This window comes from Bacillus rossius, assembly GCF_032445375.1.
Source record: "Bacillus rossius redtenbacheri isolate Brsri chromosome 9 unlocalized genomic scaffold, Brsri_v3 Brsri_v3_scf9_1, whole genome shotgun sequence".
NCBI lineage: Eukaryota > Metazoa > Arthropoda > Insecta > Phasmatodea > Bacillidae > Bacillus > Bacillus rossius.
This window is the reverse complement of record NW_026962012.1, coordinates 21343032-21369625: the sequence shown is the minus strand read 5'-3', so window position 1 is coordinate 21369625 and position 26594 is coordinate 21343032. Positions and strand designations below refer to the sequence as shown.

At 37.1% G+C, this 26594-nt stretch overlaps 1 protein-coding gene across 1 annotated transcript in view; it reads left to right on the top strand.

Moving 5' to 3' along the window:
- LOC134542568 (cyclic nucleotide-gated cation channel beta-1-like) overlaps positions 1-26594 on the top strand; it is a 67014-nt gene that overhangs the window by 7646 nt on the left and 32774 nt on the right. The window contains exons 3-7 of the mRNA XM_063386939.1: positions 2674-2763; positions 13174-13361; positions 18752-18893; positions 20572-20731; positions 24472-24653. Of these exons, the coding sequence (XP_063243009.1) occupies positions 2674-2763; positions 13174-13361; positions 18752-18893; positions 20572-20731; positions 24472-24653 (762 nt within the window). The remainder of the gene's footprint in view (positions 1-2673; positions 2764-13173; positions 13362-18751; positions 18894-20571; positions 20732-24471; positions 24654-26594) is intronic.

The window sequence follows — 26594 nt, the reverse complement described above, 5'->3', positions numbered from 1 at the left end:
TAAGGGGATTAACTACATGGGGAATAATTGCATCTAAATCAGATTAGCTCTCACTATTCTGGCTCAGTGTGCCTGTCTTATTTATGTAAATAAAACCAAGGGTAACATTATTAAGATATATAAAGACAATAAATAAGTTAACAGACTATACAAATTAAAAAATAAAGTAAATTTGATGTAAAAATGTATGTGAATACATTCTTGGCAACATTTAAACAAGTTAATCGGAATAAGTTAACAATTATAATCAAAAAATAAATGATACTCAGAAAATAAAATTTGCAATTAATAGTTGCTGCACTATAATGTTTAACTGGTTGCTAGTGCAAACGGCCTAAAGTATAATATGTAGAGCAGAAATAAATAAGCTAATAAATGTTGGCTTGCGCTGCGCGTACAGGTACTATCGAAATAAACAAATCTGGTTATGTTTAATTGCAAATAAGAACTTTAATACGACCACCATATCCACTAATACGGAAATGATATTAAATGTTAATCAAAAATAATATTCGGAAGGAAGTGAAAAGCTTAGACAAATATAGAGTAGTGTATAGTAAAATATATAACAAATTTCTGTAAGATTAAATACAAACAACAGTAACAAAACAAGCTTTCGAGACAAAAAATAAAGAAGCAATCATTCAATTCAATGGATAAAAATACTTCACCACTGACAAATAATTTATTAATATTGGTTTGAGACAATGATTCAGTGCGCGACTACATCATTGTAAATAAAATATACATAAGAGGTTCCATATTTAATTTTTAGTCATACGGTAGGCTTTAGACTAAATTTGTGTATAATGCTTACACAAGAGTAGGTAGTTATCTTTATGCATGATATTTCATATTTCATAAATTTTATAAGTATATATAAGTTTAAACGTATTTTTGACAAAGAAAAATTTGTACCTGTTTAAAGGGCTTTATTATTTTGTAATAAATAAAAATTTATTATAGGAATTTAAATCGACATTTATTGAATACATAAAATATAAGCGTATAAATATCGGTACACTGACTCAGGAAGCAGGGTGAGGATTAAAGAATGCAACTGCCATCTTGGATTTTGATGCAATGGCCGCCATATTAATGTCATTAAACGTGACATTTGATCTTAACCTTCAAAAATTACTGAAAACATCCCGATATTTGACTAATAATTCCCAAAACAAATAAAAATTTCCCATTTTCACGAATAAATTGCCATTTTAAGGGTAACATTCAAACAAACAAAAATCTAAAAAAGTGTCTAAACCTTCCTAATTGAAGAGCAGATAGGAACAGCGTTGTAACTTACAAATTCTATATTTTGCAAAACAAAACAAAAATTTTCTGTGGGAATTATGATGGTAAATAATTTATTAAAGTCTTTTAATAGGTTGTATGATTAATTCTAATTATTTTTAAGTATAATGAAATTTAGTGACAAATATTTATTTTTGGCAACAAATATTTTATTTTATTATTCCACAGAACAAAGTTGTAAGTTTGTAAGTGACAACGTTTTTCCAGCCCGCTCTTTAATTCCTTAAATCAGTTGATTTCTCCTTACAGTGACTAAATTGCCTGAAAGTTATTTAATTTTCCTACAACTAGCCAGAAACATTATCTTGTTCTAAGTCAATAGGCGTAAGTCCTTAGTTTGATATTCGGCAAAAGTAATTTAATTAAAAAATTGTAAAAATTAAAAATTAAAAATAAACAGTTCTCCCCCACATTATAAATCGCAACAATATTATTGGGTTGGTGCGTGTAAGACGATTGTTCAGGGAATAGCGATTGGTAGGCGAATGTGTTCCATAATAGAATATCAAGAAAAAATAATTTTTGGGCCAAAGGTTGTCTTTTATGCTCTTTGTGCCCTGATGGCAGACATAGTAATCAGCCTTCTTGTGGATGCCACAGGTGAAGGATGTATATTTTAATTTTTTATTTTCATTGTTCAAACTAGGACTCCAAGTCTTATAACAATGAAATTTTATTACAATTGTCAAAACAATATTTATATACTTATTTGTATGAATATTTGTTATCTAATTAATTGTGATTCCTATCTGGTTCGTAACAGATTCTATGAACTCAATGACGTTGGCTATTTTGTAATTTTTCAAATAAAATATTGTAATCAGTCATGGCTTCATCCACGATGGCTGCCGGGGTTCAACATTAACCACTATTGCAGTCATGATCCAGGTTTGGGGTCAAAGTCGCTCAAAACAGAAGCTGTGACACAAAAAAAAAAACAAGACGATGGCCAACACATCTGCACCTAAGACTGTAGCTTGTTCAGAACCAAACACACTAGTATACTTTTATACCACTCTTTTAATTCTTATGATACTAAATTATTCTATGTGATGTTTATTAATGTAAATATTTTTAAAGCCAATTCTCTTTCCAAAATCCGAAATAATTTATAAATACATACATATAAAGTTTTTTCTCTCCGTGTGATATTTCGACACCAACATCATTAATCAAAATAAAAATTAAATAATAATGTTTTCATTGGAAATAAAATTCGTTTTTATTGTTGTTAAGTAATAGTTTTCATGACATATTTTTGTCGAGTGAAACCGATTCATTTTCAGTGAAATTGTTATTAAAAATATCCTTTTTTAGAGAAGTAACTTACTTAATACTATTTAAATTTGTACTTTTCAGATGGATGCCATTTCGCTTTTGCCACTCGACATTATTTGTGCAGTGGTAGGATCACAGCAAATTCTGTTCCGATTGCCAAGGGTTCTAAAGGTAAGCCCAATGCTATATATTTTTTGTTAAATAAATTATGTATTGAAAACATTTACACGAACTATTTACGTAATCCATCACGACTCCAAAAAATAGTGTCAAATGATTTTTCTCATTTAGTAGGCATTATATATTATTTATTTATTTATTTGAGAAACTGGGTCACTTGCACGGATGTGTGGCAGTCTTGTATATACTCAGAGGTGTACATAAATCGCCTTTCCTCTTTGAATTTGAATGTAACATATTTTAAAAAATATTTGCATACAGTTTACATGTTGGATATAGTCTCTCCTTTCGTGGTGATTTGAGAAGGGGAAAAAAACTAATGCTCAGTATATATGCATCTTAAAACATTTGTTCGAATATTCTCATCTATGCCTTTTGATACAACGAGAGAAAGGATTGCGTGAGAGAGGTTGATATAATAATATGACTGTCTGTTAATACATGAAACGAATGCAAGTTCTTACATGACATGCCTGCTCATCATCAACATCCTCACACCTCCAACCCCACTTCTCATTCGCTAATCATGTGCACTTTATTTCATCCTTTCATTCTCACTTATAGCCGTGGTCTATTGATCAGTGCCCGCCTCAAAACCTCGAGATCATCCTGATCTCGTTAGTCATAACTCAACCATCACTCACTCTTTAATAAACATATAAACGGTGGCAGCATCCAACAGCTGCACCTTCAGCCTTGTGTGACATCATCACACTGGCATCAGCGCTACTGAGCGGTGAACCTCAGAAACACCTACCAACACAGTTCGAAACTAAGCAGCTGTGGGAGTTCACAGGGGAGGGAGTAGGGGTGGGCATGACACACCCTCTAGACACCCTGAAGACACCAGTCTTAAGAAAAGTGATCAATATTTGGTACAAATTACAGAATGGTTTGGACGGGTGGGGGGGGGGGGGGGGGTAGTGACTGAGTGGGTGGTGGTGAGTCTTACACACAGTACATGGGCTTGATGGGATCTCAATCACATAGTTATAATTAATGGGTTCTTAATTCACATTAATTCCTAGATGTTGGAAAGGTGCAGAGGGGGTGCCCTACTTAAGATCAATGCATTTATAAATGGTCAACACTAAGGTCAAATGTAACAGAACTGGCCTGCTCCCTCCACTCTTATTTTCTTTTAGACTTTGATAAAATTCTATATAAAATCTTTTTGAGTACAACTGATTTTGGTAAAAACTTAATATTTACTGCAAAATTACTTATTTTGGTTTAGTTATATAAAAAAGATTTAAAATTTATAGGTAATAGTGTAATGTGTACATTTGAGACTTTTGAAAGTATTTCAAATATTTTAAAAAAATATTTTTTAATGTCTTAATTTAGTAAAAATATTTGGTTGTATGATAAACAAACACAGTTTCTTTCAAAAATCTAAAAATTAAAATTCTTATTTACGTTATTTTGTGTTTCTATTTTTATTTTGAAAAGAAACTAATCGTGCTTGGTTTATTTTTGGTATAAACATTTACGTATAACACATTTATAAAACCACACCTAAAATAAATAAACCAAATTTTAATATTCCTAAATAATCAAATCACATAGATAGTCAAACATTAAAAGAAAATAGTACATTCTCAAGTGTATTAGAAATTATTATATTTATTTGTTACATGATAACTTATATTATTTTTATGAACACTCTGCCTTGATATTTGACTAGTTCTCACGAAGTTGCGAAAAAAGAATTTGTGAAATAAAAAATTATATAATTTGCTTTAATTGACAACCTTTAGTATAAAATACACAGTACACTAGTGCCTTACCTCAACTGACTGTGTGGTCCCCCACTTTTTTCAATTTAATTGGAATAATAGGTATGATCATGAAAATATTAATTATAAGGGAATGATTATATAGGTGAGGAAATTAGTTTTTTTTATATTATTGCTATATTTACCTTAAATCCAAATAAAAATCATACATTTTTGCTTTCATCGTGAATTTATTTTTAAAAACTAGTTTTTTAACATTTTAGTAAAATATTTCTTTAAATTTATTGAGATCTTCAATATTTTATTTTTATTTTATAACATTTATAATTTATATTTTATAAAGATATTTAGTTTAAGTGAATAATTTTATTCTTAAGGAAAACTAACTTATTACTGAACATAAAATATATTTTAAGATAAATAAAAATTATAGTAAAATATTTAGCACTTTCTTTCACAGAATGCAAACCTCTTGATAGTAATTTTGGCGATCCGATATTCTGTAGTATCGACTCCCAAGAATTCAGTTCTTCATCCTTTATTACCGGTCATTTCCATTTTATTTTTTTTCCTTTCTTCATGCTTTCAAATTTGTTAACAGCACCGATCCCTTGGCTTGGGGGAAGACGGATCATCGTAACTGGTATTTCTGTAACATCTTTTCCGAAATGATTCACTTCTTTTTTTCTCCTTTAACCTTTTCTCTAAGTTTGAAATTTTAGCATAGGTACATAATTGCTCTAATTGCCATTTTCGACAAGCAGCTAATGTCTTAATTTTAACCTTATCAGCTATTGATGGTGGACTTGAAGATGTTGTTTGCTCTGCTAATTTTTTTTTAATGTTTGCGTGTTTGTGACTTCTTATTATAATAAGTTTTATCCACTGTTTCCTCTTCTGTCTTTTTTCTCTCGAGCTCATATCATTTATCGGTTTGATTTGTCCCTTTTCTTTTTTCTTCAAGTAATTCAGCCTTTCATTCTTACGAATTTTTCTTAAAGCTCAAGGATTTGCTTTCGTTCTCTATCTTCGTTGTTTGTCACATTCTCTTTTTTTATTTTAGCTTCTGTTTCATCTGGCCTTTTTTTACCATGGTTGTTATAAGTAAAAAATAAAAAAAGTAGAAAGTAAATATATAAATAAACATATAATACAATTATTTATTAAAATGAAAACAATAAACAATATATACATCATTCCCTAATAAATTCTTATTCCCTCAATAAGTTCGATGAGGGAATGAGAGTGAAGGAATGATAAAATCGAACAGAACCTACAAAAAATGGTTGTTAATAACCTCAAATTAAATTGCAACTTAAGGCAAGTTTTTTACTCCTCAAAACATGTAAAACAATATAATAATTATTACGCAATAAAATATTTACCTTGTTTTAATTTGAGGTGAAGTAATGATACAAAAAAATGTAACATTTAAATAATCAAACCAAAATTAGTTGACTGCAACACATATTTTCGCGCCGTACAACAATGCTGATCTGGTTACATTGACAGTACTGCCAACTACTAAATGATATAAGCGCGGAAATATACGATCTAATTCAAAAGTACAGTGCCAATCTTAATAAAAAGTGAGCGAATGATTTTTTTTGGAGCCTGATAAAAATTTAATTTTATAATGATTTGGTTTTCTGTATATAATGGAAAGGATAGTTACTGCAAAATACGTTGTTTTTAAAGGAATTAATTATATAAAAACAGTTATTTTCATAAACAAAATTAATTAATGATACATCATTCTATTATTGAGAATGGGACATGATAAACGAATTATATTTAAAGTATTCAGTCAACTGCCATTTTTTTTATTTTGAGATGAAAAATGATGTAAGGTTCAAGTAGCTGTAATGGAACAGTTTTCGTTAAAAAAAAAATTAAGCTTATGACATAATGTTTTAACACATAAAATTGAGTGTTAATGCGATTTTCGTAAATTTCTGAGAACTAGTCATTTAATGAAACATATGTTTTTCTAACACATTTTTATTAGCTTCACTTGGAATTAATTAATAAAGTAATAAAAACTTGAAAGTCTATTTTAACCTAATTCTCATGATCGTATCAATTTGAACTCAATAAAGGTGACTTAACTGGAGATGGAAAGGATGCATCTGTCTACAAAATATAAATACTAAGTCACTGCACCCACACATTCATCCCCTCACTTAGCAATACTATTGCAGCACTGCTTAACAGGTACACACCTAAAGCACAGCTTCAAGATAATGTTGGCAATGATCTCGCTCACCTGGGATAGGAAAACAACCAATAAAGCGCTTGGTTGTACGTAATCAAGATGAATTTAGAGTGTTCAAGATAATCCCCAATCCACTCCATTCTAAATATACAGGCTAGTGCCTTCTTTTGTAAGTGCTGTGCATTTTTTCACATTGTGTCAGGGCTCTAAAACATATAAGTACTATTGTTCTCAAGTTACCCTCATTTCCCTGTGATAATACAGCAACGACTGCCAAGCTGCTGGCATCTGCTTGAAGGATGAATTTCTGGTCTAAGTTCGGTAGTTGAAGAACAGGAGCATGTGAAATAGCATACTTGAGATCTTCAAAAGCATCCTTTTGCTGCTCACCGTACTTAAACTCGACATCTTTTATTTAAAGCTGATTGAGAGGGGCACACCTTTCAGCATAGTTAGTACCCTAACATGCCAAGATAATGCATAATACCTTTCACATTCTTGGGCTGTGGGTTGTTGATAATAGAACCAATTTTCTCCAGGTCCATAAAATGCTTCCCGTTAGATATTAATAATCCCAAATATTTGATTTTCTGAGTCATCCACGCCACTTTTTCAGGATTAATGATAAATCCTGCAAAATGCAGTTTCTATGGAACGTTATGTACATGGGTTAGGTGTTCCTCAAAATTCTCAGAAAATATCAGAAATCAACTAAAAATAAAACCAAAAAATCAAATTGAAACTCTTCCAGCAACACATGCAAAATTCTCGAAAAAAATTGCCCACAAAAAGTAACTTAACACGTGACTTTATTCCATTCCAAGTATATCCAAGGCATAATGAAACATGCGTATTTTCTGCTTCTCTCCTCTAAAACCCACTGGTGGAATGCTGAGTTGAGACCAAAAACAGTAAAGTACCTCACTCGACTCAGATATTGGAAGAGTATTTCAGTGTTCGGAAGAGGGTAGGGTTCAACCTTTATCTTTTTACTAAGCAAGCGGTAGTCGAGCACAAATGGTATTTGCCAGTTTCTTTTTGACTAAGAAAGCCGGGTAAGTTTAAGGATATAAAGTATGCTTAATAAATCCTTGATGTTCAAGATCCCTAATTATCTCCCAGAAAGCTTTCTATTTGGGAGGGACATTGAAAAGTCTACACTTCACTATATCTTCATCGGTCATGATAATCTTGTATGGTAACAGATTACAGTCATTTACCCAGCTTTGAGGTTAATACATCTCATACTTCTGGATTATCTCTTGTAACTGGCCCTCTTGTTCATGGGATAAATGACTACTATTAACTTGCATCTCTGAACAGATTCTCCCTGCTCCTGACCTTTTCACTAAGGGAACCAAATGTAAGAGTCTATTCTAAACAACTCACAATGTCATGAGACTTTTCCCAAAAAATCCAAATAATATTCTCTTTAAAAATATTTAATTTATATTTCTGCACACTAGGTTTAGAAAACGAACAAATTTTTATATCACTGTGATTTCCATCATTTCTTGTTATTGTGATGTTATGATACCGATGCATAGTGCCAAAAACATAGAAATATCACAGCAACAGTCCTGCACATTTTTAGTAATCATAAGGGAGAAATATGGCAGCCTATATGTGGTAATAAATTATTAAATACCCTGGAATGTAAAACCAAAAGGTTGACGCCACTCCCGCTGCCTGTTTTTAGCTTTTAAATTAATTATTAGTATTGTAAAATATCTCAGGGGTTTTACGGGGGTTCGGCCTCGTGGCTGCAGGCAGGAGCGCGTCTCGGAGCTTGAAAATTACGTTCAGAAATTACCTGGGCTGTTTAGGCCCCCCAGGACGCCTCGTAAATGAATGGAAAACGGCTTACAGGACACTGCACTTTATTCAGTATCAATACACTCATACGCCCCGAGACTGGCCGCGTCCGTTGTCGGACCGCTAAGACACGCGTATCTCTAAACGTGACGGTTCGCGCGACCAAGATAGATTGCAAAGTTATATTGACAAGCTGAAACAGTGGCTTCACGTCCCTATGAAAGGTTTAGCAAGTAAATGAATGGTTATTGCCACAACTTAGGCTGGCACGTGAATACGCAGGCAAGATTCTATGTTCAGGATAGTTTGCAGTCTAGCCTGCTACGAAATATTAACGTCTCTAACCAAGACGTGGGCACGCCGACTGAAGACGTACACGTAAAAGTTCCTTACATATAAAAGTTAGTCACTTAAAATACACGTTACACTTTGCACATAAAAACGGAGAAAGTTACAAGACGAAAGTTAGTCAGTGCTATTCTCAACACTTATATGGAGGATCTACGACGATAACGATTAATTGGCTCAATAGCCGAAAACTGCGTACCACTACTACGCGGTCCTTCAACTGGACATGGATTACGTATGAAAAGTGAAATTCCCTGGTGGGAAGAATTTAAATTAATTAAGAGCCGCACGAAATATCGTGCGACTGGGTTGGGGTCGGCGCCGAGTTAATTAAAAGGTTTCCGAAAACTTACACTATTGCTGAAATGTTGAAGAGATGCTAGAGTTGATGACCCGACGTTCGCGGAGCGCCCGACCCCTTCGAGCTCCAAACGGTAACTGAGCGCGAGCCCGCCCTGCGGCCTCGCGCCTATAACCACGTGAAACGCGGGAAAACCGACCCGGCCAGTTTTGGACTTAAAGACAAGTTACAAAATATATGCTTATAAAACAATTAGACATAATTTCCCTTACATGAATCCTCTTTTAAATTGTTATTAATTTAGTTGTTTAAACTTGACAAATAATTATATATAATTAGTTAGGCGCATTGCCACACCCGGCCGGGCGCTGACGTCGCTTCGGTGTTCGTCGCGGCGCACTTTCATACACTCACGCTCGGGCGTGTTCGATGCACTTAGGGGCAAGTGTTGTTGTGGCATAACGACCTTTGCGGACCAGAGGGAGCACTGGCGGTTGGCGTCAAGGTGATGCAGTCATTAATAATTCTCCTTTGCTTTACACCTGCTAATGACTGCGAAAATATTCTGCACGACTCACTTAATGGGTAACAGGACTCCAACTTCTTTACGGTCTGCCTGCAATCCCTCGTGATAACCATGCAGAATAGTCAACTTGTATGAAGATCTCGAAGACTTTACAACGCCGGTTGTAAAGAAAAAATTCTACCTTGTTCAGCTCAACAGCCACACCACACCAAACTGTATCAAACATCTTGTACGTTTCCCAACACTAGAAACAACGATCCCGATTGAACAGCTTACACAGCTGCCCAAATCGGCCTGTAAGATAATCTTCACAACGCTGTCTTCTTAGCACGCAAATTTTTACTACAGCCAATAATTTAAATTGCCATAACAGCAGTAACAGGACAAACTTTTCTTAAACATGTACTCGCATTTTATACAGGAGTAAACAACTCCAATCACTCGTATATTCTTTGTTTCAGTCTTCCCATGCTAATCTGTAGAGCACAAGGCAGTGTAAAGTTGCATATATTCAATATTAAAAATCCCACATTACTCGGCAGGGTACGATATTTCAATCACTCTAGCCTGACATCTCTCAGACGTATCTCTCTTTACAATAGGGATATTCGATATACATCGATGTATTGAAAACATCGATGTTTACAATGCGATACATCGGAACGATCCGATGTTTTGAAATGCTTTCGATATACTCGATGTATCGATGTTTTTTCAGTTTTTAGTAGGAAAACATCGAATCGAATTTAACCAATTAATTTCATAAAAACTCAAGTTTGACCACTAAAATTTTACCTAAAATCTTTTTTTCCTATTTGTTTATTTAAAAAAAGAAAAGTTTATTATTCAATAGTGGACTGACAATATAATGCAGTAGCGGCCGACGTGTACTAAAAAATTGTTTTGGCAGCACTGCGCACGAGTCAGTGACAATAAAAAAAACTGCAGTAACTACAGTAACTAGCAGCAAAGGGTTACCACTTATCCATTGTCTTCTTTTAAAAGTTAAACCTCTTAAAGTCGAAGAGTCTCTTGCCCAAGAATTGCGGTCATTGATCCTGAAACAGATTGACAAGAGAATGGGTGTTATAGAGAGAGTAACTCCTCTCGCTATAGCCACAATCTTGGACCCAAGGTTTAAGAAAATGCATTTCACGGACTCAATTGCTTGCTCCATGGCTGTTTCAAAAATCAAGGAACTTATGAAAAGTAGAGAACAAAATGAGTCTGTGGAATCTGATTCGTCAGAGTAAGATCTGTCTGACAAAGCAAAGAAATTTTTCTCTGTGGGAAGATCACCACAAATTAGTCCACAAGAGCTGGAAAACGGTGAAATCTGACGATTCTATTTCAGATGAACTATCTACTTATTTACGTAGCCCAGTCGGCAGGTTAAATGAGAACCCTTAAGAAATTTGGAATGATATAAAGATTCAGCTTCCCAAACTGCATACAATTGCATACAAATACTTAACCATAGTAGGAACTTCAGTCCCATCTGAACGTTTGTTTTCTAAAGCTGCACAAATCGTCAATCAACAACGAAATAGGCTGCAAGGCAAACGTTTAAATAAACTGTTGTTTTTGCAAAGTCTCCCAAAATAACACTGGCAATAAGACATGACAGACTTAGCAAAATTATTACATGACCTTTACTTTTTTTTATTAAAACCATTTTTGAATTAGTGATGGTTTGCATGAAAAGTTGTGTTGAGTATACCTGGTCTGTGTCCTGTGAATTATATTTCTTAGCTACATAGTTTACTATCTGTGTTACAATTTTCCTGATAAGATCTTCTAGATAGCTTATTTTTATTTGGAAAAAAAAAGCAGTGAATCTGTGACTACATTAAAAATATTGTGAAATAATTTAAAATATGTTTTAGGAATTCGCAATGTCATATGTAGCTATCCCGACCAAACAAACCTAGCACCCGATTATACAATAATTTTTGATGTAGCTATCCTAACCTAATTAACCGTCCGAAAGGTATTTTTTTTAGTTTCAAATGTGTTATTAGGCTAGATATGTTTGCTTTAAATGTTAAAATAGACGGTATATATGGTGTAAATCAACGTAAATAAATAACAAGTGATAAACGTGGAATCTGTGCATTCGGCCCTTAGTGTTAGTAATAGGGACCCGTTTAAACCCGGAACCCTAAAAAAGTACTCGATGAGTACAAAACATCGATGTTTTCATCCGATACATCGAAAGACATCGATGTACAGTTCCGATTTATCGAATCGAAAAAAACATCGATGTTTTTTCAAAGTGGACACCCCTACTTCACAATAAAACGCACACAACCGAAGCAAAAAAAATGGCAACGACTCTACCAACCTCGTAACACGACATTCCCAGAGCAACACTCCGAGGAACCACGAATTAACCCGAAGATCCCCGACTCCCCACGACGCCTCCAGCGCTCATCACGCTACGACACTGCACGACACCGCTTCTAGCGGAAATAGCACAACGAGGATTCATGTTACAACACACTCTCAAAGGTAAAGCACAAAGTATTAAGCAGAACTTCAAAATCCTACAACACAACAATAGAACAACGAACTCAATGACGAAGCGAAAGTAGTCATCACAGTAAAAAATTTAAGAAAACTGATATCAAGTTCCCCAATGCTTTTACGCATTAAAATTAATTGTTTTGATTGCCATTTGATTGTTAATTTAAGCTTATTAAAAATTATTTTTTGTAGAGTTGTAGTTCATTCTGTCACTTTTTAGCAAATTACCTACTTAAAGTTTACTTTATATTTTTAGTGAAAACAACAAAGATGGCTTATTTTTTTAATATAATTTTATTTAAGGAAACCTAGAAAAATACTTTTTCCAATGTAGTACAATATATTTATATGTAATATTGAACCATCAGTCACTGTCATAAATGTGTTTATGGATATTATAGTTTAAGGAGTACTCAATTGACAATATTTAACAAACATGAGAAATATTTTCTAAGATCGCTGATTTTTCGAGACCAATAAACAATAGCTCTCTTTGCCACTAACTGACTATTTTTAAATTTACCATTAAAAGAATGTAATAAATATACTCACTTTATAAAATAAATCTATAAATTTAACTTTTAGATTAGTTTGTGATGATATCATTGGCATCATACTGGTCCATTATTTGTGTTACATACAATAACAGTGGTACTATAATTATTATATTATGCAACATATTATTGTGTTGATGTAAGTGTTTTCTTGTACTGAAGTGGTAATCAAGGTAATTTGCATGAGAGATTTCAAATAACAATAAGAACAATTATATTTCTAAAATATTTTATCAGTTTTCTGAATTAAAATGTTTTCAGGAGAATAGATACGCAAATTGGTTCTGTGTTTACTAAGCATCACACGCTTAGACACAGATAAAGTTAATCGTCTCACATGTGTACATTAGTGTATTGCTGCATTGTGCACTGTGCAGGTACACACATTCTGGGAGTGCTACAATCGGCTGGACAGCATGCTCCCCTCCCCCTACATGGTGCGCATGGTGCGCACACTCATATACATGCTGTACCTCATTCACCTTAACGCCTGCGCCTACTACGCATTCTCCGTGTGGCAGGGACTGGGCGCCAACGGCTGGGTGTTCAGCGGTAGTGGCAGCCCGTCAGTGCTCACTTCTGCTTGTGTCAACCTGCTTGTGTGTGCATGAAGACTGTGCTTAGTTGTGCCTGCCACTCTCTACTTTATACATGCTGTACCTTATTGATGTGAAAGCCTGGTCTACCACTCATTATCAGTGTGGCAGGGACTGGGCGCCAACGGCTGGGTGTTCAGCGGTAGTGGCAGCCCGTCAGTGCTCACTTCTGCTTGTGTCAACCTGCTTGTGTGTGCATGAAGACTGTGCTTAGTTGTGCCTGCCACTCTCTACTTTATACATGCTGTACCTTATTGATGTGAAAGCCTGGTCTACCACTCATTATCAGTGTGGCAGGGACTGGGCGCCAACAGCTGGGTGTTCAGTGGTAGTGGCAGCCCGTCAGTGCTCACTTCTGCACGTGTCAACCTGCTTGTGTGTGCATGAAGACTGTGCTTAGTTGTGCCTGCCACACTCTCCTTTGTACATGCTGTACGTTATTGATGTGAACACCTGGTCTACCGCTCATTCTCGGTGTGGCAGGGACTGGGCGCCAACAGCTGGGTGTTCAGTGGTAGTGGCAGCCCGTCAGTGCTCACTTCTGCACGTGTCAACCTGCTTGTGTGTGCATGAAGACTGTGCTTAGTTGTGCCTGCCACTCTCTCCTTTGTACATGCTGTACCTTATTGATGTGAACACCTGGTCTACCGCTTATTCTCGGTGTGGCAGGGACTGGGCGCCAACAGCTGGGTGTTCAGCGGTAGTGGCAGCCCGTCAGTGCTCACTTCTGCACGTGTCAACCTGCTTGTGTGTGCATGAAGACTGTGCTTAGTTGTGCCTGCCACTCTCTCCTTTGTACATGCTGTACCTTATTGATGTGAAAGCCTGGTCTACCACTCATTATCAGTGTGGCAGGGACTGGGCGCCAACGGCTGGGTGTTCAGCGGTAGTGGCAGCCCGTCAGTGCTCACTTCTGCACGTGTCAACCTGCTTGTGTGTGCATGAAGACTGTGCTTAGTTGTGCCTGCCACTCACTCCTTTGTACATGCTGTACCTTATTGATGTGAAAGCCTGGTCTACCACTCATTATCAGTGTGGCAGGGACTGGGCGCCAACGGCTGGGTGTTCAGCTGTAGTGGCAGCCCGTCAGTGCTCACTTCTGCACGTGTCAACCTGCTTGTGTGTGCATGAAGACTGTGCTTAGTTGTGCCTGCCACTCTCTCCTTTGTACATGCTGTACCTTATTGATGTGAAAGCCTGGTCTACCACTCATTATCAGTGTGGCAGGGACTGGGTGCCAACAGCTGGGTGTTCAGCGGTAGTGGCAACCCGTCAGTGCTCACTTCTGCATGTGTGACTAAGCATTTATCACTCTGTCGGTGTGTCCTTAATGACAGTGTACTGAATTATATATATGTTATAAGTACTTTAATTTCACGATTATTTGCGCTGAATGCGCATTTGCTGTGTGTCAGGGATGGGGCTAAGTTTTCTGGATAACCAATGTCCATTTCAACACGGTTCGGCTCTTAGAATTGTTGATTGCTATAATACATAAGCAATACTCAAAATATAATGCAAAATTTAATTGAAACAAGCCTTATCTGTGTTTTAATATCTTGTTCTTTCTTAATTAGTTCACCTTGTTCATTAGTAACAGCAACCTGTCCTTTTTTCAGTGGAACAGAAAAATCCAAATGCCATCCAGTTTGACAAGTGGTGGACTATAGAAAAATATTATTATGCTTTTAAAAAGTTAATGGAAACATGTATTTCTATCTCTTTATTCTAACCAAATATACAAATTAGGTTTTTACAAAACATATAATTGTGTAACATTCTCAATTGAGCATGTCAAAATATGGAGAGAGAAAAAAAGAAAGTCCTGTGTTCACAACAGTTCTGTTATTTTATAATTGTCTTCCTTTGAATTCATTCGGAAAGTGGTAGATGTGGGGTAATTCATGGCCATGAATTCCACTTTAAATTTAAATTTGAAAGCAGCTTTAACTTGAAGTGGAGAAAGTAGAAAGTTGACTTTGCACAATATGACCGGGGCCATTTTGGTTTCTAGGTGAAGGAGGTTGATTAAATATTGGTGGGGAAAGGAAGGCTTTGCACAAATAGTATCAACTTTAAAGGAGAAGTAGTGGTTGAGACAAGAACATGAGATGTAGTCCCTGTAGTAGTGATCGATGATTGGCTGTGTTCTCTGGGTTACTGAGATGACATGCATGCAGTGTGCTGGCAATTAGCATTTTTCGGCACAAGTGTAAAATTGAACTTTAAAAATTATTATATTAGCAGTAATTTTGTAGATAAAACTTAAACTCTTTACACTCACTGCACACCCCCACTTAATCTTTGCCAGACTAGTTCCCCAATTCGTTCCCAGTGACATATCTAACTTTTGCCAATCATCTCATAAGCCAACATTTATGCTCGTCTTATCCCCGCATTGGCACACACCCATTGCCTGTAATCCTCCCTGCAGCTATGACAAGAACTGCTATGCCCTGCAAGCTATCAGAGCAGTGCATTTCTAAGACCCCACCTTACGCGAGCAATTTCAGTCATACCCCGGACTCAGTTTCCCCAACGTCCGCGCATGACCCCAGGCTCAGCAGAGCACATTTCCCACTGCACCTGCAAATTTCCTACTCCCCCCTCTCCAGCCTTTCCTGGGAACACTGCCCAGAGCTTCGAACGATCCTTAACCTCAGCCAGGGATGGCCTGTCTCAAGGTCTCCACACTAGTGTTCGAATGTACTGCCTCTGGACTCTAGTGATGGATTTGTGAGTTATTTCTCTTGGGTCTTTGAGCGCCCGGTAAACATCACTGCTCCTTTGCGACATACACAGCCAAAACTTCCCTGTGTTTCTCTTCCAAGCCACCAGAGCGCTCCACAAGTCTACTCCATAAGCCCCATGCTTTTGAAGAAGATTAATGCGATGTGTACGAGTCGACTTCTCGTTTCGATCACTCCCCAGAAGATCACGCTGCGATCGGCCACTAACACCAACATCGAGATATCGAAGTCAGTATTTCTCGCCTACCCCTTCGGTAATCATCGGAACCTTTCGTCTCTGTAGCCGAAGTCCCCCCCCCCCTTCCTTTCTTTCTAAATCAAGCATCTGTTTTATTAAAGCGTCACCTCGCTCTATGAAGGACATCTTGGCACGATGTCAGACTGACTACTTCGTTTCTCATCCAGCCCTCAACGATATTTCACTTATGTCATCTTTCGAGAATGTAGTCGTTTCGTCAAAGGATGTTTCCCTAAGTTAGATAGTAGTTAGTCAGTCTGTGTTTTCAATTAAGCAATTTTGAAATTTTTGCTAACTTTTTATAATTCTAAATTATGAGTGCTTCCACGTCAACCGCGCTTGTCCGGTACTGTCTTCGCTCACCTCCCGGCGGGCCCACTTCCGGAGCGCTAGGAGCAACACGCTGTTTGGTGAGTTTTCGACAACCTTACTCTTCCCCGACCATCGCTGTTTTTGTGGATATTTTTGCCAGTTTAATGACTGTCTGTGAAGCAGGTTTAATTATTTTGGATTTGGCTTGTTCACAGACAGGGTCCAAGAGCCTGGAGCCGACATGCCGACCACTAGCTCTTCCTCTTCCACAGTGACCAAGGACTGCTACGGCACCCTGGTAGCCCATCTATAGTATAAAACATCTTCCTCGATCATCTAGTTTCAACCATCATACCTCCCAATTCTCCACAATACCTACAGCATACCAGTTAGGCTACTACTTCGACGATCCCGGGATATCAAAAATTATATAACTACGGGACTTTAATTGTGCTATATGCTAAGAATTAAAATTCTGGGGTTGTTTTTTCTACTATGGTGAAGAAAACATCTTAATAATAATTTTATATGGCCAGCCTATATTCCAAATTTTATAGTATGCATATATTAGTCCAATTATGTATTTGGAGTAATCAACTTCTTTACCAAACCCAGGTATTGTTCTTAAGATAATGTTTTCTTTGCTCATGTTCCATCATCTATAAAAGTAAAATAAATAGAGGCACAGATATAGACGAAACTGCACTTGTTATTTATGCATTTGAAACTTAATCATCCACAGTCTCCCAAAATGTTCCAAGCTGGCATTGGAGTTTGGGAGGAGGTAAAATTACCGCCAGGTCTCCTGCTTCATGGCCTTGAGTCTAGTCATCCTGCTCTGTTCATTCTGTACCCTGCCTTTTGTCCAGGCAACCCTCAGTGACATCCATTGGAAGGGGTGGTTCATACACCTCAGAGGCATGATTAAAAGCAGTAGCTGCTGGGCTGGGAGCAGAAAAAAGAGAAGCCAGTGCGGATGACGACTGAGAGGGAGGCTGATGGCTATAAGTAGTGTGTGGGAGTGAAGCCAGGACTGTTTCAATTCAGTCGAGACCATTAATTTTGCTGGTGGGAGGGCCCCGCTGTCGGATAGGAGGTGTTTATTATGTGGCTGCTTAGGTACTGGTCGGGGTAGGTGGAAGAGGATGAACCTGTACTTGAATTATCTCGGTGGAGAAGGAGTAATTGTAATTTCCTGGCGTGGACAGACACTTTGTGGAACCAGTCTGGGAAATATTTCCCAAGGATACTGTGCCCTTGTTGAGAAACAATATTGTCATTCGATGTCAGAGAATATTGTGATTTTAAAGTGTTTGTTTTTAATTGCAGTATAATACTAAAGCTTCTCAAAGTATAAATAGTTCAGAAACGTAAACATAAACTATTTATCAATAAATAATAAAATATAAATTTCCTTGGTTTGGCAAGAAGTTGGCGGTTTCAAGTAGGTAAAACAAGACTCATGCAAGATGGCGGTAATGAATGCCTGAATTTTGTAAATAAAAATAGTGATATTTTCTCAAATTCAAGATGGCATTCAGGATCAAGGTCTACCAATATGGCGACCAGGATCAAAGTCAAAGTCAAGGTCCAAGTCATCGATGGTGATGTTTGTATAAACAACAACACCCACTACTTACTGAAACCGGTCGCCTGAGCCCAATGTATGTACTACTCGCAATATAATAAACGAGCACATAATGTCTCATAATAGCATCATTTTCGTTTTAAAAAATGTATTCTTAATTCTTCCATGAACACACATGTTATGGAATTCTTCCTATTTTGATTGTTTCAAATCGCAAATTGATCATATAATTAGTTTAGTTCCCTATTGAGTCGTTTTCATTGATAGATAGTTATAATCTGTGTGAAAAATATGTTTATTAAACTTTATTTTTTTTGAACAATTATTTTTTTTTTTAAGTCCACACGAAGGAAGAAAATTACTAAACACAAAATATGGAACCAATCTACGAAGTTAATTTGATTTAAAATGTCTCGAATCCCAGTACACATATACAAGTAAAGTAAAATGACCAGAAGCGTGTTGGCGCAGGTACATCCGCTGCTTCTACTTCGCCACCAAGACAGCCACGTCCATTGGGAAGAACCCCAAGCCAGAGACAGAGGAGGAGAGTCTCTTCATGACTTGCAGTTGGCTGATGGGGGTGTTTGTGTTCGCCATCCTTATAGGCCAGGTGAGTTGGTCTGCGGGTATATGTGTTCCTAGATATTGAACCCAGTATCATTTGAGATTATATCAAGTGAGATACCATTCGGCAATATTCGGCACCACATGAACACTATCGTTAAACACATTGGTCTATACCTTTATTCCTGTCGTTCGGGACCACCAGCGGACAGAATGGAATGCGATAATTGGATCCATAACTATTTGTAGGCATTGAGAGAACAAGCTTCCCACAAACAATGTTTATGTATTGTTACAAACCGTAGTGACTTCCCGTTATGTATCGAGGATAAATATGTTATAAGAGAGCGACCTAGGCTTGAAGACTATATGACATTAGGTAAACTGCTCGGTATTTAAATTTAAAGGTCGTATATAGATTGAAAAAGCTCTAAAGTACTCGAGAAAATGTTGATACTCACAAAGCACGTTAAATTGTTTTACGATGGTTCAAGTAAGTCAAATGTATTACTTGATGATTTACACTTTGATTAAACAATATGGTAATGACATACAGTTATGATAACACATCATTTGAGCAGAGTGCTTATGACGAGTCCGTGAATGTTCAAGAAGTGGAAGTGGAGTAGACCAATGACTGGCCGCAATCGTGTATTCTTGTGTCAACATTTACAGTTCATCTTTTAAAATCCACAACAAAAAAAAACTCAACAAGATGTAATATCTTATTTCCGAGAGAAAATTCCCTTTATTCCTTCAGAAAATAATAGGTGACAATTTTCCTCAGAGAACGGCATGTGGCCTTTAAAGAAATCATCTACCTTCATCACCGGCCGCCTGTAGTAGGAACAGGGGAAAGCTGGTGCAATGTTATTCTTATGGGAATACGGCTCGATGGCTTACTCAGTTGTAGCTTACCAAACGTCAGGAATCGGCCATATTCGGTTGTGTCCGCCACTCGTTGACTATAATCGATACCTCGGCGGCCATTTTGGATGACGCCACATCCGCCATCTTTAAATCTGCCGTTTCTGGAAATACGTTATTACATGTGGTGTTCTTGAATTGAGTCATTGTTTGCAGTAAAAATGATCAGTGTGGCTGTCAAAACAGATATGAAAAATCTCTAGCTAAAAATTTCATTTGTGTTCTCGTTTTGATTTTAACACCTTGGAGTTCAGATATTTAGCTCAAACATCATGTTTGTTGTACCAGAAGAAAGCTTGCTAAAGATTTAATGTTTCTTATTTTTCGTGGCGATGTCTTTTTTGTGGCATGAGGCTTGGTTAGAACTCCGTGTTCAATCACATGCACTAAAAAAAATTTCGAGGCGCAAATGTTACATTCGTGGGATAGTTTTACAGTCTTGTTTTGTTTTCCGTATTATGAAGTGAATCCAACAATTACATTGTACGAGTTATGATTTCAATGAAGATTTTACGTATTGGCGTGATGATAGGCTAGCGGCACACTGTGTGTCACCTGCCTCTTATTCTTATATAAATGATGTATTGGTTTAAACATTTGAAAATGGAAATTTTTTTAATTTTTTACTCACATTTAAATCTTTCATTAAAGTAATAAATAGTCTTAGCTCGTATTGAACCATATTTATTTAGTTTGATTTTTTAAGTGAAAGCTCGTAACTATATTTTATTTAAAAGAATGATAGCATCACCTGCTCGGGACCGAGCGTGTGGTCCAGAGTGCTGCATGGTGCGCAGATGAGGGACATCGTGGTGACGGCCACGCAGTCCCAGACGGAGTACCGCAAGCTGGTGGACGAGACGGTGGAGTACATGCGGCGCCTCAGCCTGCCCAAGGAGCTGCAGGAGCGCGTCAAGCTGTGGTTCCACTTCACGTGGGAGCAGCAGCATGCCCTCGGTGAGTCTCCTGTAGTCCGGACACTGGGTCGAGCCAACCGCCATCTTAGATTGAGATATCTCGGAGGCCATCTTGGATCCGCCATCTTGGATTCAGGCATGTCGATCCCACCATTTGGAATTCTGCCATTTTAAATTCTACAACTATGCACCATTTTAAATTATGATGTCAAAATTGCAAATTTCGTTACGGCCGCCATATTGAAAACCCATAAATACAAATCAATTTCAGCAGGAAAAATCTTAAAGTTAATAAAAACATTTATTTAATAAAATTTTAATAAAGTAAAATCATGGAGAACTCTGTTATAACCCAGTGAGGGCATCCCTTCCCCTATTGTGGCTGTTGGCTGACTGACCCCCGCCACTTATTTCCAAAGCATAATCACAACCATCAACCTACCCCCTCGCATAAGGTTTATGTATAAATACCGGCTTGCTAGCCTGGGACCCCTTCAGTTTGCTATAGTTCCTCGTCCTGCACCAGTCATGTACCTGGACAGACATAGTAGATGACAGTTACCTTGAATTTTGATCTTGACATTGGCCTACGACTACGAATAATGACATTGACAATTGACCTTGACCTTGATATTTTATCTTAACCTTGAAATTTGACATAAGCCTTGACCCTCGATCTTTACCTTTGACCTTGACCTTGAAATTTAAACTTGACCTTTGACTTTGTTAATTCGATTAGCATCATGTATACACCCATCTAGAATTTTGCCATCGCGACATTAAATGACCCACATCCTAATATTGCACTTTTCGTTACGGTAACATCGCCATAGACTTGCCATTTCTTGACATTGCATTTTTCTTAATGTGATGTACCAATTAACAGCCCAATATTTTTAAGATGCCCTTTCCGTTATGGTAGTATATTCCGACATCTTGGAATTTAATATTTTGAATAATGATGTAATTTCAACCATTTGGTTTTCGTCTGCTGTATGTCATCATCTAGGATTCCGATGTCACAATCGCCATCTTGTTATTGTCTGCTGGAGCCATCATATTTGATTCGACATCAGAGTCACTTTCTTCGATTCCGACGACATAGCCCCCATATTGTTTTCGCCTGCTTGAGGTCACCATCTGAGTGATGTAATGTTCACCACCTTTAATTTCAGTATCAGCTATAAGGAGTGTGCACACATTGGCCACTTAGCATGTCGTCACCTTATTGGTATAATTTTTACCTACTAGAGTGCAGTAGTATCTATTAATTTCCATGGCATCCACCATCTAGTCACTCGTCTTTGCCGCATTCTTGTAAATGTGTAATTATTAAGCTTTTTAGAAAAAAAACACTTAAAATAACAGAACAAAGTTACCTTTTAATATATTTATTGATTCAATAATTGTTTGGACCCTTCGTCCTCACTGCAAACAAGGACTCTACTGGCTGAATAAATGTGTTACTCGAGAACTTTATGCCTACAATGAAGGCTAGTAGTGTGTAATAGCCTGGTGCCGGCGCGTGGATTGTGATTGTTGGTCCACCACCTTTGATTGTGACGTCACCGCGGCCATCTTGGATGTGTGTGACCTTGACCCTTGACCTTGACCCCGGCGGCCATTTTGGATAAGCCATTTTGGATTACGTCATTTTGTTTTCTCGAACATTCCGGCATTTTGTTTTCCGCCAATTTGAATCATGACATCACCGTTGCAATTTCCGTTACGCACGCCATATTTAACTTTTTTATTTATTATCCGATTTTAATGAAAAAATCTTAAAATTTATAAAAAAATCAATTAATAAAATTTTAATAAATAAATTTTAAAAAATAAACATTTACGGCACGGAGCTTGGAGTCCTCGGTTCGAACCTGACGAGTGCAAAAAAAAAAAGGCGTCTGATCCTTCCCTCACAAAAGCCACCTACAGACTGACCCCCACCACTTTTTCCATGCTTATATATCATCAGGTAGTATGACGTCATGTCCGCCATCTTGAAAATCCGTAACTTTTATGTTAGAAAATCGGGAAAAATATTTAAAAATCATTAAAAAAAATTAATCAACAGAATTAAAAAATAAAAATCTTTAAAAACACCGTTGCACATTTCGTTACGGCCACCATCCTGAAAATCCATAATTTTAATGCTAGAGATTCGGAAAAAATTCCAAAATTCATCAAACAATTCGCTCGTTAGGGAAAATATTGATTTGAAACTTGGTTCGATCCCTGGCCGATAAAAACACACTTTAATTTTAAAAAATACCACAATAGTGACTAGTCCACCATCTGCACAACACGGCTGGTAGCAGAAGGCAATGCCAAGTGGCCCTGGTCAGCTAACAGCCAGACTTCGGTATCCCACAGGGCACTTTGTGTTTTGGCACAGTTTTATTTTTATTGTTTCCCGGGGGTGGTCATAATTACAGGATAGTCTGACAAATCAAGATTCATTTCATATTTAGGTGCAGCAGCCAGCTTTGTATTGTCTAAATTTTGCATTGTGACTTTTCAAATTATGGCAAATCCGATAATTAATTACAGAATATGTTTAGATCTTCTCTGTTGTCGTCATTGAACCCTATTTTTATTTATATGGCTTGTCTGATTAATCTATGTCTGTAGTTTCAAATATGTACAAGGTCTTCTTCTTGGTCGAAGTAGATTTTTATGTTTGGTTTCATTGTAATGGGTGCTGTTTCTGACAAGTATCAGCTAAATGTACTTTTAGATGAATGGAGATCCTTCTAACAATTTGTCCTGCCTAAGTATTGTTGCAGGACATTGAACTTTATAAACACCTACAACATTCTTGGTCACATTTTTGTCATTCACATATCCCAGAGTGTTCTCCAGTGTATTGTCTGTTGTTTTTTTGTTATTTTGTTTGTGCTAAACATATTTTTATTTATGCCTCACCCTATTCTGCCCACCCCCCTCCTTTTTTATTTCAAAAATAAACTTCTAGAAGCCATTGTTTACACAGAATTTGAGTTATCCAGAATTAATGACAATAATCTAAAAAAAATAATAACTGAAAACCAGAAACATTAAAACTTTGCCATACGACAATTTAATATAATGCATCGACCATATAACCATTCACTCTTTTGAATTTATTTTATTGTAAATAAAAAAAGGTATTTAGCATTCCAGTATATTTTGTTTCATGTTACCTGCATTTTCATTATTAACTTTTTGTTACTCAATATTTTTGTTTAGTTATTAAGTAAAAATAATATAAATTTTGTTAAAGTTATTGAATGTAAGAAAAGGTGTATTTCCTTAACTAAGAAACAAAAAAAAGACAATAATAAAAATAAATAAGTCAATATTAGAAACAATTAAAATAGTGTTTTAATATTTCACGCATAAAATTAAACTTAAGAAATAATTTATACATATTATATTTAGTGATATGCATATGTTGAAAATTATTAGAGAGTTAGTCGCTTATGGTTATATAAAAATAAATAGTTGATTAAGGAAAGAGAATACATTATATATTTATCAAAATATTAAATGGATAATTTAAAAATTAATTTCATGTTAATTGATTAAGATGCAGAAAATCAAATGCACAAACTTATAAATACAGTAAATTACATACACAACATGATGCAATATACAGAGAAAGAAGTAACATATATAATATTTTTTTTAGTTTGTAACCATAAAAGTAAATTTAAAAACAAAAATTAAAAATGTTTACCATTACTTTTGCTAGAAAAGTATTTATTTGATAATGTCTGGGGGGGGGGGGGGGTGTTGCAGACGAGCGGCGCATCATCGACACGTTGCCGCGCAAGCTGAAGACAGACATCGCGCTGCAGGTGCACATGCACACCCTCAGCAAGGTGCAGTTGTTCCACGACTGCGACGAGGCGTTGCTGCGAGAGCTGGTGCTCAAGCTGCGGCCCATCATCTTCCTGCCCGGCGACTACATCTGCCACAAGGTACACTAGTATAGCTGTGCCGCCAATAGCGATTATGGGCACAATTTCAAATCGGAATTTTGAAGAACCATTTTAGTAGGAATTTTATAGTTAAAATTTAAACTTTTTCTGCCCACTGTACACTCCCATATAATTTTTGTTCGGCTAGTTCCTCGAGTCGTTCCTAGCGCTTAATCTGAGACTTTGCCGATCTTTTCGAGCCTAGCTTTTTTGTTTCATATTTTTCCCACTCCAGGGCACAACCGGCGATTGAAATTCACTCCGCCTATCGTGACTAGGACTGCTTGTGGCTGCAGCTTCACAGGGCACCTCGTTTCTCAAATCTCGCCTGAGGCGAGCACTTCCAGTCAGGCCCTGGAGTCAGGTTCCTTAACCCCTAGTCATGTCTCCAGGCTCAGTAGAGCACATTTCCCACTACCCCTGCAACTTTCCATCCCCCTTCCCTCTTCCACGAATCACCGCCCAGAGCATTGACCGGTGCTTAACCCCGGCCAGCGACGGCCTATCTCAAGGTCTGGACACGAGTGTTCGAATGTACAGCCTCTGACCTCTAGCGGCGGAGTTATCAACTACTCCGGGTCTTGGCCAAACACATCCTACCCCCTAGCAACTCATGCAACCAACATTCTCCTGTCCTTCTCTTCCGAGCCACCAGAGCACTCCACCAGTCTCCTCCATAAGCCCCATTGTTTTGAAATAGTTTCATGCAATATGTACGAGTCAACTTCTCTGTTTCGGCCACTCCCCAGTAGATCGCGTCGCGATCGGGCACTAACACCAACGTCGAGATATCGAAGTCAGAATTTCTCTATCCCTCCTTCGGACATCTTCGGAAATTTTCGGCTCTGTAGCCGAAGTATCCCACTTCTTCTTTCAAGGCGAAGCACTGATTTAATTAAGCGTCACAGGTGCCATGAAAGGGCATTATCAGTGCGACTTCTCACTGATAGCATCCTTTCTCGGCCAGCCCTCAGCACGATTGAACTTCGCTACTACCACAAGTATGTAGTTGCCTCATCTAGGGATGCCTTCCCTAAGCCTTTAGATAGCTATCAGTCTGACAGTGCTGTAGTGTAAAGAATTTTATCATTTGTCAAATTTAAATTATGAGTGCTTCTGTGTCCACCGCGCCAGTTTCGGTCCAGGTTTCCCGGGTACCTCGGCGAGACTTCTCCTGAAGCCACACCACAACACCCTGTTTTGGTGAGCTCTCTTCCCCGACTTTCCCTTTATGTGGGCATTTATGCCCATTTAACGACTGGCTGTGAAGCAGGTCTTATTATTTGGATTTGGCTTGTTCACAGACAGGGTTCAAGACTTGAAGCCGAGATTGCAGTTTTCTCTGGTCCTCGGTAACCAATGGCTACTAAGACGCCACCTGGTAGCCCGGCTCCATCATAAAGTATCACTCCCGACTATACTACCTCCAAATTCTCCGCGACACCCACAGCGGGCCAGTTAATAAAATATGTAATAGCTAAATTTGTTAAGGATTATAATTCTGGTATTATCTTTAACTAGACGTACAAACTGTAAGCAACACAGGAAAGCATGAATATGTAAATTGGCTGTTTGATTAATATTTAGAATTAATTTGTATTTCATATTATTGTTATTGTTTATGGGCCAGCCCCTATTATAAAATTTTCACTCATTCAATTATGAACCCATATTATAAATTATAATGTATGAATGTATATGCCCTATTATAAATTTGATTTAATTAAATTATTTATCAAACCAATTATTTTTGTTTTCCCCTGTTACAATTAACTATGAAAGTAGAATAAATAGAAGCACAGCTAAAGACGAAACTGTATTTTTTATTTATTAATTTGAAGCTAACGATCCACTGTCCCCAAAGTGTATTCCGGGAGACTGACTTTCTTCGTTGTTGGGCCTTTAATGTCACCTCTGAGATTTAAAGTGTTGTTGTTTTGT